The 15,883-nt window shown below is 42.9% G+C and overlaps 1 protein-coding gene across 3 annotated transcripts in view; it reads right to left on the bottom strand.

The window, feature by feature from the left end:
- ARHGAP26 (Rho GTPase activating protein 26) overlaps positions 1-15,883 on the bottom strand; it is a 326,765-nt gene that overhangs the window by 75,545 nt on the left and 235,337 nt on the right. For all 3 annotated transcript variants that reach the window (XR_016438391.1, XM_090020915.1, XM_090020916.1), the window contains exon 20: positions 11,350-11,503. Coding sequence is in view for 2 of the 3 variants with exons in the window: in XM_090020915.1 (XP_089877041.1) it covers positions 11,350-11,503 (154 nt within the window). In the remaining variant the exon portion in view is untranslated. The remainder of the gene's footprint in view (positions 1-11,349; positions 11,504-15,883) is intronic.

The raw sequence follows: 15,883 nt of genomic DNA, 5'->3' as shown, positions 1-15,883 counted from the left end.
TTCTTCTCGCTCCCTCATTGCTGAGCGTGCCTGTAATCAGGAAAAGGAAAGACTGAAAATAACCAGCTTCCCTTTTTATTAAAAGGATACTGGTAACAACAGTAATGGGCATGGAGAGCATTACATGAGAGTGGCTCCAGTTATAGTTTTCTAATTGATAATCCCTTTGCATAGTGCGTAAGCCTGGAAAAAACAGTGTTAAAAGTACTTGAAAACAGGGTACCAAACCTTGGTCCCAAAACTCTTTCAGTTATCATGGAGTTGGACTGAAATGCTTTTAAAGAGAAGCCAGAAAAGCTTTTGTAAACAAGACCAGACACAAGAATGTAAAGATCCCCAATTATTTACACAACGTTTGCACAGCAATTTTTTTTAAAGAAATACATTTTAAAGTGATCTTTAAAGGAATAGTTCCCCATTTCTCACCATAACGAAGTAAAAAACAAAACAAAACACAACAATCCCCCAAACCCAGTAAAACAAAAAGAAAAAGACCAACGCAACCACCACTCAGTGAGTAAATTCTGACCAAGTCTTTATCTTTGATTTTTGCTCAAGCAAATTTCCTACTCAATTCAATAGGTGTCTCATAGTTTCATTTCAATAAAAACCATAAATATTTAGCTCAAGAAACACTTCACGATCCTACAGCTGTTGGCATAGGACCAAAGTGCTTTGCAGTCATTAACTAAACCCCAGATCCTCCTTGTGTGCTATGAGGTCACTGTACCCAAAACAGAAAGCTAAGCTGTTTGGACATGGCACTTTAAGGCCACACAATGGCAAGGAAGTGGAAAATACCGTATTTAGCTGAGAACTGCAGGGATAATTTAATTGCCTTTTTTTTTTTTTTGCTTTTCCAGAAGAGCAGCCCCACAAAACTGAGGTGCGTTTCTTAAGTGGGGAAGCTGATTTTCAAAGCACGCTGCTTTGATTCCTGCTCTAGAGCGCAGCAGCTTGGCATTATTATTCACACAGCTGAGAGAATCAATTGACTTAGAGGCTCATCATCCTTCACTCCATAAGTCTTAATGATCGCCTCTCCTTTTTAATGGTCTTAGGGCAATTTGGCTGTATGCTAGCTTCTCCTGGTCTCGCTCTTATTTCACAGCTCTAGAGATCTTTAGCTCTTTTCAGAATCATAGATCTGCCCAAGGAGACCAATCTTCAGTAGCAACCAGGATTTCAACTTTAGTTAAACAGGAAAGGTAGAGTGAGTCAGCTGAAGATTAGCTCTTCTCCTGCTGTATGTATGCATCCATAACTTGGAGGGAAAAAATTTCCTCTTTCATCCTGCCATTCAAAAACAAAGTGCCTATTATATTATTTTGGGGTGTGTTCTTTGCAAAAAAATATAGCGTGAACATTAGAATTTGGGGCCGACAGATTTAGCACAAAAGTTCTCAAGAAAAACACAGCAATTGGACCTTAGATTGCCACAAGCAAGGGTGACAACTGTGGGTGAGACTTACCTGAGACTTGTACCTTTCAAGACCTGTGCTCGAGGTTTTAGATTTCCTTTGCAAGAGTTAATGACATGACAGTTCTAAGGCCAGGGAGGGGAGGGAAGATGAATAGGTATGAGATGAATGGATATGCCTTAGGTGCTTGCAAATGTGTTGGGAGAGCCTGGATTCAGGTTTTGGCAAGTATGTAAGAGGAGGAGCTGATTTTCAGATTTTTTTTTGGTCCTAAAACCCAATTATCTACATTCTTCAGTGCTTGCATATACACTCAGTTATTCTGGAGACAGTTGTGCCTACATGCACAGCAGAAGGCTGAAGGGCAAAGGGGAGAAGAGATGGAATTTCTAGAATGCAGCTCCTTTCCAAATTTACATCGGCAACTCTCCACAAACACAACCACCACTGGGCACGATGGAAGGGAGTTTCGAGGGCACACTCCACATGTCCCAATGTATGTACCCTTCAAATGGAAGTGGGCCCAATCCACACAGATTATTTCTGGAGTTTCGGAAGGAAGGAAGTTGCTTGGACTAAGGAAAGGATGGAATACAGGCATGCTAGATCATTTGTGGCATCTAAATATCCTTGTATTGAGACTCTTCCTATGAATCTCGGTGCATTTTTCTGCTGATCGCAATGGATGTTTCTCTTTCCCAGTTATTACACGGCCATACCGTGACACGCATATAGCTGGCCGCTTCTACACGAGATGCTGACTGTGCAGTTGTTACTGTGCAGTCATTTACTACTTGTTTCTACAAGTATTATGTATATAAGCCAATACTAAATGACTGCGCAGGAATCAGAGTTATTGCACAGTAGTGTCACTGAATGGCTTTTAGGTGATGTTGACTGTGCAGTAGCTCATTACTACCGTGCAGTAGTAACGAGTGACTGAGCAATCAGTGTCTTGTGTAGACGTGGCCACTGTTGCAAAGAAAACCATTCATAGAGACCTCACAAAATACTTGTTCTCATCACCTAACAATGTAATTTGTAGGGATTTCAACACACCTAACATCTGATTTAAACATTTTAAAAGGCCTCATTAAAAGCCATTTCCAGATCATGCCTGGCAATACACGTAACATAGGATGATAAAGGGCTGCAGCTATGTAAAAGAAGGGAACAGTGGCAACAAAGACAATCTAGAGAAGAAATCAAAATCCCAGGAAGGATATAAAAAGATGCTCTTTAATGATTACCAGGTCTATTCACCCCTTAGCTTCAATTCTTACACTGATAGACTGCAGCTCAAAAAAACTGGACCTAGGTAAGTTGTAATCAATCCAGCGAGGCTTGTAGAATTGTAATGGCTAGTAGCCACTTTTTGGCCTTGGTGACTATAGCTCTTTGTAAGAGCAAAAAGCAGTGAGCACATATGGGAGAGGAGTCCAGCCATTAAACAACTTATCCTTCTACACTACAATACATTACCTCTGAATAAAGATAGAGAGGAGGGAAATGGTAGTTATGGTCACTCCCAAGCAGAAGATGGGGTCTTCAGGGATCTCAGAGTCCACCATAGTCTCAAGAAAGGATCTGAGAATTAAAAATGAAAACCCGGACGGAAAGATTTCCAGGTTAACCTCTTGACCAACCCCTGGGTTTCAGTATTTTCCTTATGCAAGCAGATGAAGGGAACTTCAGACTTCCTGGACACTTTCCTAGGTAGCTTAAAAAGTTTCATCAGACTGGAGCTAAATTAGGCTTTACCAACAGCCACAGCAGTGCCTAAGACAGTTACAAGTTTGACTTTAATCAGGCCTTGTTTATATGCCAAACATGGACAGTTGTTCTCCAGCTACAGACTAGCCACTGAAATGTAAAGAGCTGTTTGGCTTTGGCAGGTAATTAAAGCCTTTACTGGAGGCCGCATTTAAGTCAACAAAAATGATTTTTAATATGCATACTTGTGTGTGTGTCAGTAGAGAAATGGTTTTTATTTTATTTTATTTATAGGGTGCATTTTATCAGAGGGGGGTCACAAGACATTTTTTCAATCAGGGAAAGTGCTGCCTCCTGGTCCTAAGGTGCTATGCAGGCATCCATTTCTTAGTTGAATTCACAGCTAATCTGCACAAAAGCACTCACAGTGGAGGAAGTCCAGATTCAACTTCTGTCTTCTTTTGAATCATTTGTGGTTCATTAAACATTTTGTTTTCGAGTTTTCCTACCTGTTGGTGGGAAAGGTCTAATCCTTCCCTGTATTCCTCCCTTCTGCCATAAAAGTTAACAATGCATTGCCTACTCTGCTTGCTTTGTGTCACTTTCAGACAACTCCAATCAAGAATAAATTCAAAATAAATTCAAACATTTCAAAGCATGGACGTGCACAGTTAAGGCACCACAATAAACTTAACTCTGACCCTCTAACTCTGGAAACAGGATGTGTTGGTCAGCTTGCATGCCCTCTGCTGGATAGCGTCGCAGCAACACAACCAAAATAGTGAAAGGTTACTCATTAACAGTAGCCATAATGCTCCTCTCCCTTGTACCTACTGCCTTGGCAGTTTTGCTTTTTAAATGATCTATCTAACCACCAGATAGTAAAATGGGACAAAGTTTGGCCCTGGACTAAAGAGTATGCATCTCTAAAACCTGTAAGTAAACTGAATAAATAGTCTTATATTTGTAATCTTTGCTATTATCAGTGCTATCCTTTTGTGATTCAAACAAATACTTTCTCCATGAACAGCTGGTGGTTAACCAACAAGCAAATGTTAACTATCAGCCACTCTAACACATGGACAAGAGTGAGTAGAAAGATGAGAGAGGGATAGAATAAATAACTTACAGATTCGAATTTGGAGATGGACCTCCTGCAGAATTTAACAGAGTTCTTGAAAGCGTGTGGAGAGAAAGGGATCCTGGAATCCTCCCTGTCTGTGTACTGCAATTGCAGACTGGGTATAAATTACAGGGCAGCCTGGAGACTTTTGCCTTACAGTAGCAGATAAAAAGGACTAGCTTCAGCTTACAGAGCTGCCCAGGATTTTCTGCAAAGTCCAATTACTTAGCTTTTAAAAAAAACAAGCACTGCTTTATACAGAAAGCTGTTACATATATACCACACAGTAATAACAGCAAGCTCGGTGGAACACTGGCACATTCTGAACTGGGGCACGGACAGTTGTTTTCCTGCTGCTAAAGTGCAGCCCATGCTTGACCGAGGCTCAGAACGTACGAGATGAATACCGCAGCTACCAACTCCGTTTCTTCCTTGGTAGCAAAGAGCAGCTCCCCGCTTTGTCCTGCGAATTCTCACCATTACAAACCATCCCTGTATTTCAGACATGCCCCAATGGAATACTGACACCAAATACTGCCAAAAATAGCCCACAAATTGGATGGCTTCTTCTATTTATATGCTGCCAAGTTTATTTTACAGTAGCTGTGTAGGCTTTTTAGTGGCTCTTCATTAGGAGAAGCAGCATGTCCCAGTAGATGGGGCGCAAGGCTAGCAGCCAAGAAACCTGGGTTCCATTCTCCCTTTGAGCCACTGCAGATAAATGTAATCACTTCTCTGCGACTCTCAGATTTTGCCTTGTATATTTATGCTGGAGTACTCTTTGGAGCAGGGACTACATCTTATCGTGTGTGTTTAAATATTACATAGCACAACTGCTCTCTGATCTCACATGGGGTCTTTAGGTGCAGCTGGAATACAGATGTCAAAATAATGAGTAAGGTAAATAGTCCTCACTGAGTTTTCTGCCATTCACACGTTTGAGTGAGCACAGCAAGGAGTGCAAGCAATCTCAAGAGCTGTCTTGTTGGAACACTGTGTTATAAAAAGACACACTTGAAATAAACATAACTTCATTGAACAGTAATCATGTCCTGAACAGAGCAAAATAACCTTAATGATCATTGATCAAGTATGCTTTATATAGAAGCAAAACCACTTACACATAAAGACCCTGAGTTGTTAAAAAGCACATGTTCCTCCCCTCCATTAAGCCCGTGAACTACCCTTTCTGTACACACTGTACTCTCCAATACACCCAAGAGCTGTTCCCTACAATTCAGAGCAAAGATTAAAGACCATTAGCCAGTACTGATTGGCAAAAATCAGCATATGTTCAACTACTAGTGGACCATGAGGAGAATTTAGCAATAAGGTTTTGGCAGGACAGCAAATTAGGCTAAAGCAAATATTTAAAGATGAACTAGTACACTTCAAACAAACCTTAAAAACAAAAGCAATGCAGGTAAGAACTGAGAGGACAGAACTGGTTCAAATAGTGCAGACTGAATCGTGGCAGCTGTGTTTGTGGGTAATCCAGGGCACTGGAAGTACCATCCAGTCTGAAGTAAGCAGCAATATAGATAGCATCAATGGAAGTGTGCTAGTAAAAAGCCATATGCTCCCCTCCATGCAAGCAACTTCAGGAGATTTAAATAAGTTGTTGTTATTTTTTATTTGCCTTTGGTATTACTGCCTTTATATGCAATGCTTTAAGATTTGTCTCAACAGCTTTCCTTTAAAACAAAAAATAGCTTGAATTTCTCATAGCATCACTAGATTCTTGTCTAGAAGCTGAGGATTAAAAAAATAGCTCCAAATATTGGCAGCAGCATAATAAAAATCAAGAGTTATCTATCATCAGCTAAGAGACAGCAGGATACGATACAAGGATGACAGTCATCCAGTAAACTGGGAAGTCAATAGAGAGCCTGTAGATGACTGAGGCGGCCAACCCAAGATCCACGTCTGACTGACAACATAGCAAATAGTTCTGGGAGGAAGGAGTTGATCATGATGATGTCAGGTCGCAGCTCTTTGCCTTCATCTCTCTTATCTATCCGCTTCCTTTGTGAGGAAAGTTAGCTCAAAATAATCAAAGCTTTGTTATATGTTATGGAACTACTGGGGAAAAGTCTCCCAGGAATTGACGTTAATATCACATTTCTTCAGATTAGCCTTCAAGGCATCTTTAGATCTCTTCTTTTCCCTTGTCTATAGACCACAGAACGAACATAAGCCATCAGTGCAATGCTACAGCCAGCAGGACAAACAATACTCTGGCATGCATTAACCAACACATCTCAAGCAAAACCGAGGAAGTGATTCTTTCTCTTTACTCAGCACTGGTGAGACCACAGCTGGAGTGCTGTGTCCAGTTCTGGGCGCCACACTTCAACAAGGACATGGAAAATCTTGAGAGAGTCCAGAGAAGGGCCACCTGTATGATCAGAGACTTGCAAGGCAAGCCTTTACAAGGAAAGGCTGAGGGTCTTGGGTCTCCTCAGCCTTAAAAAAGAGAAGGCTGAGAGGGGACTTGGCAGCAGCTTACTGCTATATCAGGGGAATACATCAAGGGCTCGGTGAACAACTGTTCACCAGGGCGCCCTTGAGGAAAAGCAGGAGCAATGGCCACAAACTCCTGGAAGACCGTTTCAGGCTTAACACCAGGAACAACTTCTTCGTAGTCAGGATGTCCAGACTGTGGAATAAACTCCCTCCAGAAGTGGTGCAATCACCTACCCTAGAAGTCTTCAAGAGGAGACTGGACGGTCACCTCTCTGGGGTCACCTGACCCCAGTTGTCTTTCCTGTCCAATGATCTTGCATAGTCCCTTCCAGCCCCTTACAATTTATGAGTCTAGAACAGTGACCATTGGTGAGTTAAGAGCATACAACATGGTGTGGAAGCTAGTTGTCAGTCATCCTTATCACATGCCCCATCCAATGGAGCTGATGCCAAATAAATGTGACTTCAATGCTGGTGGTGTGTACTTGAGCCAGAACGCTGGCATTCATTCTTCTGTTCTTGCAATTGATTTGGAAGGACAAAAGAATGGAGAAATTCTGACTTCCCTGATGATTTTGACACCACAGATCACTGGAAGAGCCTCAAGAAAGGCATCCATGAAGTGTGCAAAGAATCTTTAGGCTTCTTCACAAAGAAACATCAGGACATGTTTTATGAGAACAATATGGAGATTCAAGGTCTCGCTGATGAAAAAGGAAAGCCTTCAAAGCTTGGCAGAATGCTACAGGCTTCAAACAGAAGCAAGAACCACATTAAAATTTGAGAGAGAAAGAACAAGTGGTTGGAGGACAAAGCAAAAGAGATGACAACCATGACTTGCATAGTTTTTTCAGCGCAACCAAAGCCATCTACAGCGAAGCACACGAGCAGCCTTCCTTTTAAGGTCCAAGGATGGACTAATACATTTTAAAGACAGCTCCAATGCCTAATGGAAGAAGCACTTTCAAGAGCTCCTGAATGAAGATTCAGATGTTGAAGACAATACCCCATTAAGGACTACACCTTGCAGATCCACCAATTTATCAAGACACCTTGAAAGCCATTAAACAGATGAAAAACAATGGAGTATGTGATCCTGATGGAATCCCAACTAATATATATAAGCAAGGTGGAAAAAAGTTCTCTCACCAACTACACGTCACTACTATGAAAATCTGGAAACATGAATGGATTCCAAGTGCCTTGGGAGGTCCCAAAATCATTACCGTATTCGAGAAAGGAGATAGATTTGATTGCTACAGTTATCCTAATATTGTATTCCTGTCCACTGCTGGGAAGACCCTTGCCTGCATTCCCTTCAACAGACTCCCTTCCCTCACAGAGGGGATTCTATGCGAGTCCAGGAGCTAGCAATGCCATATGGAAACTTTCTGGTTCCCTCAATACTGTTTAACTTTCTGGGAGGAAAAGAACATACTGCTGGTAAAGCAAATAACAATGGTTAAACCTTCTGTTGCTATGAGGATTGTTGCTTACTATTAGTTTGGGTTGCTGCTAATGTAAAGAACTTTATGCTTTTCTGAAGACTTTCATTAGAGGAAGTCGTTGCTGGGAGCAAACATATTTCACAGGAAAAAAAAGTGATTTCACCACAGTATTCAGGCTTCAACACCTTTTCATGCCTCTGAGTTGCACTGTATTTTTTTACTTCATAGAATGGAGTCGGTGTTAAAAAATTCTAGTTAAAGAGTAACAGTCCTGAGGAAAAAAACAGTATGTAATCATGTGAAAGAAAATCTGTGGGAGAAAATAGGAGTTAGGCACCTATTTACTTTGAAAAACCTAGATGTTTATCATGATGCACATGCCCAAGGGAGGTGGTGAATTAAGCCAATCTCATTACCTACATTTTAGGTGTTCAACTCCGAAACACTGACATTCTTTTACTGTAATCCTGTGCGATAGATGTCAAGCGGCACAGCACAGTGCAGAGGAACGGCCTTTTTACCAGCTCGCTCACATACTTGGGGTTCCAGTACTGCCACCAACATAGCAGAAATGCCTAGGAACTTCAGAGCCATGAAACATGATCCTGTTAAGAAAAGGACTGAAGGCACAGCCTATCGGCCAGCGGAGAGTTACTTCTTTGCTCAGGTCTCATACAGGTGTACAGAGTAAAGAAACAAAGCAAAAGCAGTCACAGAAGCTTTCCCGCTCACCACCTCTCCCCAAAAATCTACTCTACCAAAGCCTAAATGCTTGAGAGGCAGATTTACCCATACACTATCTATTACAACCCCAAATGGTGTTTTCATAGAATCACAGAAGTCGGGTCGGCAGGGACCTTGTAGATCTTCAAGTCCGACCCCCAGCCTGGGCGGGAGAAAAGACTGGACTCAAATGAGTCCAGCCAGGTAGGCATCAAGCCTCTTCTTAAAGATCCCCAGCGTAGGAGCCAGCACCACTTCCCCTGGAAGTTGGTTCCAGCTCCTAGCCGCCCTAACTGTGAAGTAGTTCTTGTGGATGTCTCATCTAAATCTACTCTCTAATAATTTGTGTCCATTGTTCCTTGTCATGTCAGGGGGTGCTAGGGGAAACAGTGTCTCCCCTAAACCCTTCTGGTCCCCCCTAGTGAGTTTATAGATAGTCACCACGTTTCAATAGACAGTCACCAGGTCCCAGCCACCAGGTATAGTTTTGTTTTGAGCTTCATTATATTCTGGGCCCTGTAAACCTCAAGGCTAAAGCCTTGAAGAAAAACTTTGCTTGGAGGAAAAAAAGCCAAAAAACGCCATCTTAAAGCCCTTCCCCTTTTGTGTCCAGTAGCAAAAACATCAACAGATAGCAAGCAGCAGTATGTGAAAATCTAGTCCCAGAACATTGCAAACAAGTCCCACCCTTGGCATCAGATAGCCAAGCAAAGTTTTAGCATTTGTGAAGTCCACATGGTAATCGGCTATAGAGTAAAGGAAAAGCAAGGGCCAGAAATGAAAACGTGGGTGTTTTGGAAATGCAGGCAAGGCAGCATAAGAGCTAAGTTCACATGGGGCATTACACCAGTTCTAGGATGTTCATTTACTTGGTCCCAAACAGAGTTCTACAGCTCCGGGTCTATATCTTTGCAGAGAATGATGTAAGTACAGAAACTACTCGCGCAGCTCATGAAGACACGCTCTGAATCCAGGCAACAGCTTTATGTTTCAAAATTGTAATAATAATAGCTCTGAAAGGCTGACATGCTTTTCAGCTTCCCCAATTTACCAACACTTACCAAGTCCACTTACCAAGATCATCACAAGAAAAAGTGAAGTGACTCCTCACTGACTTCCAAGGGACCAAAAATCTTTTCGAGCAGAGTGGGAATTTGCAGACTTTGAACTGTGTGAAAGTAGTGGAGGTAGGAGGAGGACCTTGCAAGGTTGCTGAACGAGGGCAATGACATTCTTGTAATACCATCCTAGTCAAAGCATTTGAAGGGATAGTTGTTGACAAGACTTACTGAGTGACATACAGAAACACAGTGGGAAATGCAGAAAAAGAGGTCTGCAAGTGTTTAGTATCAGGTGGGAATTTCTTCAGATCTGTGGGAAAAGCAAGGGAGAAAGTTGGCAGGCCCAACAGAGCCCCAAAAGGAAGGAAATTCTCCTCAGCAGAGCCATTGGCGCGAGCATTCAGGTGAGACAAGGTCAAGGGATTTCACAATAGCTCATCCATCCCCTGGAAGTCAATGTTAAAGCTGCTGTTTTTTGTCAGATGAAGGAAGCTCTCTCATAAGCAATGGTACAAATTTGGCTGGAGACCAGCTGTTACTGAAAGCACTCTTAGATCTTAATTAACTAAGTAAGAAAAAAAACCTGTTTCATTAGGGCTATGTTCCACAGCTTTATTTACCTTTCTCTGTGCTTGCTGGAGTCGATACCAAATGCATCACAACAGTTGAAACAGTAAAGTAATGTAAAGACCTACTTGAAAAATATCCCACACATTTAAAATAGATTAAAGCTAAATGTAGCCAAAAATATACCAAATACTAATGCGCTTTGTAATTCAGACTTGGGTAAAAATGGACTGCACATGCTAGATCCCCATTAAAAACAAGTTAAATTTTATTCTTCTAGTAATACTCGAGTCAGACTAAGAGTGAAGTTACATACTACCCTTAAACCACACTAAGGCCGTTTATAACACAAGCATCCACATGTTCAAGTTTGTTAACTCGTGCTAGGTGCCCTCCGAGCATCTCAAAGTTATGCTACTTCAGGCAAGGTTTAACTCTGGGTCATGCTACCCAGCTCATGTTAGGGTAACTTCAGTCTACTCCAAGGAGATAAAATGAGCAATCTGCAATCCTCCAGCATCCCAGGATATACCACTCTCAGCCTCCTCCCACCACCAGAACAGGGATAGAGCCTAGATATCCTGGCTCCTAGCCCCTGCTTGCCAGTCCTCTAGTGGCAAATCAGAGCTGTGCAGGCAAAAAATGGTACTAACCTTTAACACATGACTGCTCACAGCATGTTCCAACTTTAACAGCACTTAACAGTCCACAAATTTAGTATGGTCTAAGCATAACGTGTAACTTCACTTTAAGACAACATCCTGATTAAAGATTTGTGAATTAGCTGGGCAGAGGCCTTAAGACACACTACTTATCACAGTACTTACAGTGAGTTTGGCCTGTTAGGTTTAATTATTTCTAGGTCAGGGTCACTTGAGTTCAGGTTGGGTTGGGGAGCACTGTTGGAGAGGAGGAAGCTGTTTACATTTGAAGATATGACAGATTCTAGGCTGGAGTTGATGATACTGTTCCTTTTCTCCTCTAAAAGAAAAAAAAAAAATTTCCTTTAATAATAGCAATGTATGGTGATAGTCTATTAAGTTGTTAGGTAGTAAAGAATAGTACAGGCATTTCTATTAATAGCCCTTGCGCCGATAATATACTAACTTAGGGGAGCCCAAGAGAAACAAAATCAAGTTACAAAAATGTCTTCACCTATATTTTCCTTTAAACATGAGTAATACTCTTTCATATGACTTTTTTTAGTAGGCAAAACATTTACCAATTTTTCTCAAGTCACTAACATCACCTTGCAGCCTGGAGGATGCCAAAGTACTGCTCAATCTTCCAAAAACTTAAAATTATACCCATGGATCAATTTATACATCTCTGAAACCCAGTTACCTAGGGGTGAAACATGGTGACTGTATGACAGATTATATAGATGTTATTTAAGTTAGGAAAAATGCTATTACTGAAGATGGGACACTGGGTTAACAACCAGAGTTATTTTCAAAGGGGGTCTATAAATCAAAGTGAAACATCAATATACACAAGGAGAAAAAAAGAACAAATGGAATTGTTTTATATTTTCCCTCCAGCTATTTTAATATCTGTATTTTTGTAAATGGTGTTTCAGGCAAGATCTTCCATTTCAAGTCTCATCTGAAAGACCGTCTCTAACAGAGTGCACCTTCTGCCCCCTCAAACACCAAAGAGGGCTGATCCTGTGCTGAGTTGGAAGGAAATGCCGTCAATAAAATCACTAGTGTAACTCCTCTGCATACCCCTTTTTTGTTAGAATCCTCCTCCTTACATACCGACCAGACTCAGCTCCACTTGGAGCTCGCAAGATCTGCCTAGGTAACATTACAGTTTGATACAGCGTCATACTTGCAATACAGAGATATCTGCTGATGTGTAAAATACCCAGGTTCTTTTTCAGTGTTAGCTCTACCCTCAACACTATGGCAAACTGCATTAAAATACCATATTTTCCCACGTACAACACACCCCCAAATAAAAGATGTGCCCCGGTTTTGAAAGGCAAAATGAAGAAAACAAGATCTTTCCTTAAGATCCTCTGCTGGGGGAGGGCATGAGAAGAGAAAGCAAGTGGGCACAGCCAACTGCTAAGGACCCAGCATGTCACAGATACAGCTTTACTTTTGCTTTCTCCACCAGAGGCAGAAACTGCTACTGCTATATTTCCTCGCTTATAATGTGCAGGCTAATTCCCAGTAGCTGAATTTTGAAAAAAAGCTGCATGAGAAAATATGGTATGTTAAATACTTTTCCACCTAAAGAATGATTGTAGTGGTCACAAGTATGTTATTCTATCATCAGTAACATGGAAGATATTTATGGGAAGAAGTGGTGCTCTGAGATAATCTTTCTATTAAAGAGGGGCATACCACAGGCAAAGAGAACCGTCAAAGTTATGCTGGAGAGGCTCAGCTGGGTAAGGAGTGAACAAGAGGGTGTCAGGTTTGGTGGCGACTAAAGAGATGGACCTAAGCTGCAGCACATGGATCCAGATTCAGGTCTGAACTTTCCCAAGGTTTAGTTGGTTTGAATACAGTCTCTGTCACCCTCTCTTACATATTGCACATGTGTATGTGCTTTTATACTGGGTGCAAACAGATGCAACAACCAAAACCTTTCCAAGTGAAATGCACTCTGACACATTTCATAAAAGAAATATTTCAGCTAGGGATCTCATGGCCCCTGGGTCATTCCTGAATGGAACAGATTTGGAAACACGGCAGCCTACTCTAATGCCAGCCAGAGGGCTCTGCTCTGCTCTTTCCTTCCCCTCACAGGGACAGGAGGTAGAGGAGAGGGAGGAGCAGAGGGGGAGGTGGGAGAGGTAAAGGGGACTGGGGCAGGAGAGCAAGACTACCAGTATGGACAGCAGGCAGGCTGTCCACCCCACTCTCCCTCCCTCCCTCCCCAACGCAGATATAACAAAATGTGAAACTCTCCCAAAGAGTGCCTCATTTAAAGAGGTCTCATTTAGGAGTGTTTCAGCCATTTCTGGAACATTTCAGAGTGCTTTGATATATATGCACAGCTGGTCTTTTTGAACTTTTCCGAAGTATTTGAAATGTTTTAATGTTCAGGCCAGTGTACACCCACTGCTGCACTTGATTTTTTTCCAGCTCAAAGAAAAGATGAGAACCAGTGGAGAAGCAACGTGGATGGTAGCTAGATGACTGTGGGTGTATCTATACAAGACATTAACTGTGGAACTGCCTAACCATGGGCTTTGGGAGCAGGGTTATGGGGTTGGGGGCACAGGTGGTGTTTTCCTCGATCCTTCCAGTTTTGGGACATGGGCTGTGGAGGGAGAGGAGGATCAAGGTAGTTAACCAAAGATTGCAGCATTGGTGTCATCAGGAAGGCTTCGGCTTCCATGATCACAGTCCGCTTTTTCGTGAGAGAGGCAGCGATCTGCCGGGAAGAGATGGCCTTCACCTCACTGCGCTGGGGAGGAGGCTCTTCTCAGCTAGATTGGCTGACCTGCTCAACCGGACTTTAAATTAAGCCCACCGGGGGATGGGGGGACTACCGCCACAGCAAGCCCACTGGACAAATCCAGCAGGCTAAGGCACTCAAGGGAACCCACCCCTACCCCAGCCCCAGAACAATGTGTAGGTAAGACCAGGGCCTCTAATGGGACACTTAAGTGCCTGTACACCAATGCCAGGAGCTTGGGAACAAACAGGAGGAACTGGTCCTCCTGCTAAACAAGAATGACCAGGATTTCATTGGCATAACGGAGACCTGGTGGGACTCCACCTATGACTGGGCCACAGGTATAGATAGCTATGCCTTGTACAGGAGGGATCGTGTAGACAAAAGGGGCAGGGGTGCAGCTCTTTATGTCAAGGAAAGCTACACATCCCTGCAAGCCAACACTGGCATCCAGGGTGGACGACTGGAGACTCTCTGGGTAAAAATTTGTAGTGAACAGGGCACACGGGACACAATAGTAGGAGTCTACTACAGACCTCCCAATCAGATCAAGAGCTGGACCAGGAATTCGTCAAGGAACTGGCTGAAGCTGCATGCTCCCAGTGCATGGTTGTCACGGGAGACTTCAACTACCTAGACATCTTGTGGGAAAAGGACTCGGCCAAATTCGAACGGTCGCAAAGCTTCCTCATGTGCGTGGACGAGCTCTGACTCAAGAAGTCTATGGACCGATGAGAGGCAAAGCGCTGCTCGACCTGGTACTGGCAACGGGGGATGATCTAATCAGTGACCTAATGATCGAAGGGAAGCTGGCAGACAGTGACCATGAGCTGATCACCTTCACTATCCACTGTAAAGCTGGTAAGTCAGTCAGCAATGCAGAAGTCCTTGACTTCAGGAAAGCTGACTTTGACAAGCTCAGTAGGCTTGCTGGCAAGGTCCTAAGGGACTACAACCCAAAGGAGAGGGGAATTTAGGATGAGTGGCTGCTCCTCAAGGGAGCAATCCTGAAAGCACAAGCACTGTCTATCCCATCTCGGAGGAAAGGCAACAAAAGGGCACAGCAGCCCCCTTGCCTCTGCAGGGAACTTGTGGGCCTCCTGTCTCTAAAAAGAAAGACCTATAAAAGATGGAAGACTGGATCCAGCCCAAAGGAGGAGTTTTCCGCACTGGTCCAGACCTGTAGGGAGTGAACCAGGAAAGCCAAGGCTGTGACAGAACTCCAACTGGCTATATATATCAAAGACACTAGAAAGTCCTTTTTTCAGATATGTGAAGAGCCGGAGGAAAAGCAAGGGCAACATTGGACCCCTGCTAAACCATGTGGGACAACTGACAACCGACACCCAGGAAAACGTCAACCTGCTTAATAGGTATTTTGCATCAGTTTTTCACCAACCCCAAGGGACAGCTCTTCTCAAAACAAGATGGGACAGCCAGGCTGAAGGAAAATTTTTACCCTTCAATGTAGACCATGTAAAGGAACATGTTGAGAGGCTGGACACCTTCAAGTCAGCTGGCCCATACAGTTTACACCCCAGGGTACTTAAGGAGCTGGGAGGCATCATAGCTCAGCCACTGACATGGATCTTTGAGAACACGTGTCACTCCGGTGAAGTGCCCAAAAATCAGAAAAAGGCCAATGTGATGCCTATCTTAAAGAAAGGGAGGAAAGTAGATCTGGGGAGCTACAGACCTATCAGCCTGACCTCTATCTCAGGGAAGATCTTGGAAAAAATTATCAGAGAGACCACTCTTGACAAACTGGCTGATGGCAACATTCTGAGGGAAACCCAGCATGGATTTGTTGTAGCTGGGTCTTGCCTGACCAATCTCATCTCCTCCTATGACCAGGTGACTTATCACCTGGACAAGGGAGAAGAGATTGACGTCATATATCTTTATTTTAAAAAAAGCCTTCAATCTGGTGTCCCACGATCATCT

The sequence above is a fragment of the Crocodylus siamensis genome, chromosome 10, assembly GCF_052110815.1.
Source record: "Crocodylus siamensis isolate JL-2025a chromosome 10, ASM5211081v1, whole genome shotgun sequence".
Classification (NCBI taxonomy): Eukaryota; Metazoa; Chordata; order Crocodylia; family Crocodylidae; genus Crocodylus; species Crocodylus siamensis.
This window is presented reverse-complemented; position numbering and strand designations above follow the sequence as displayed.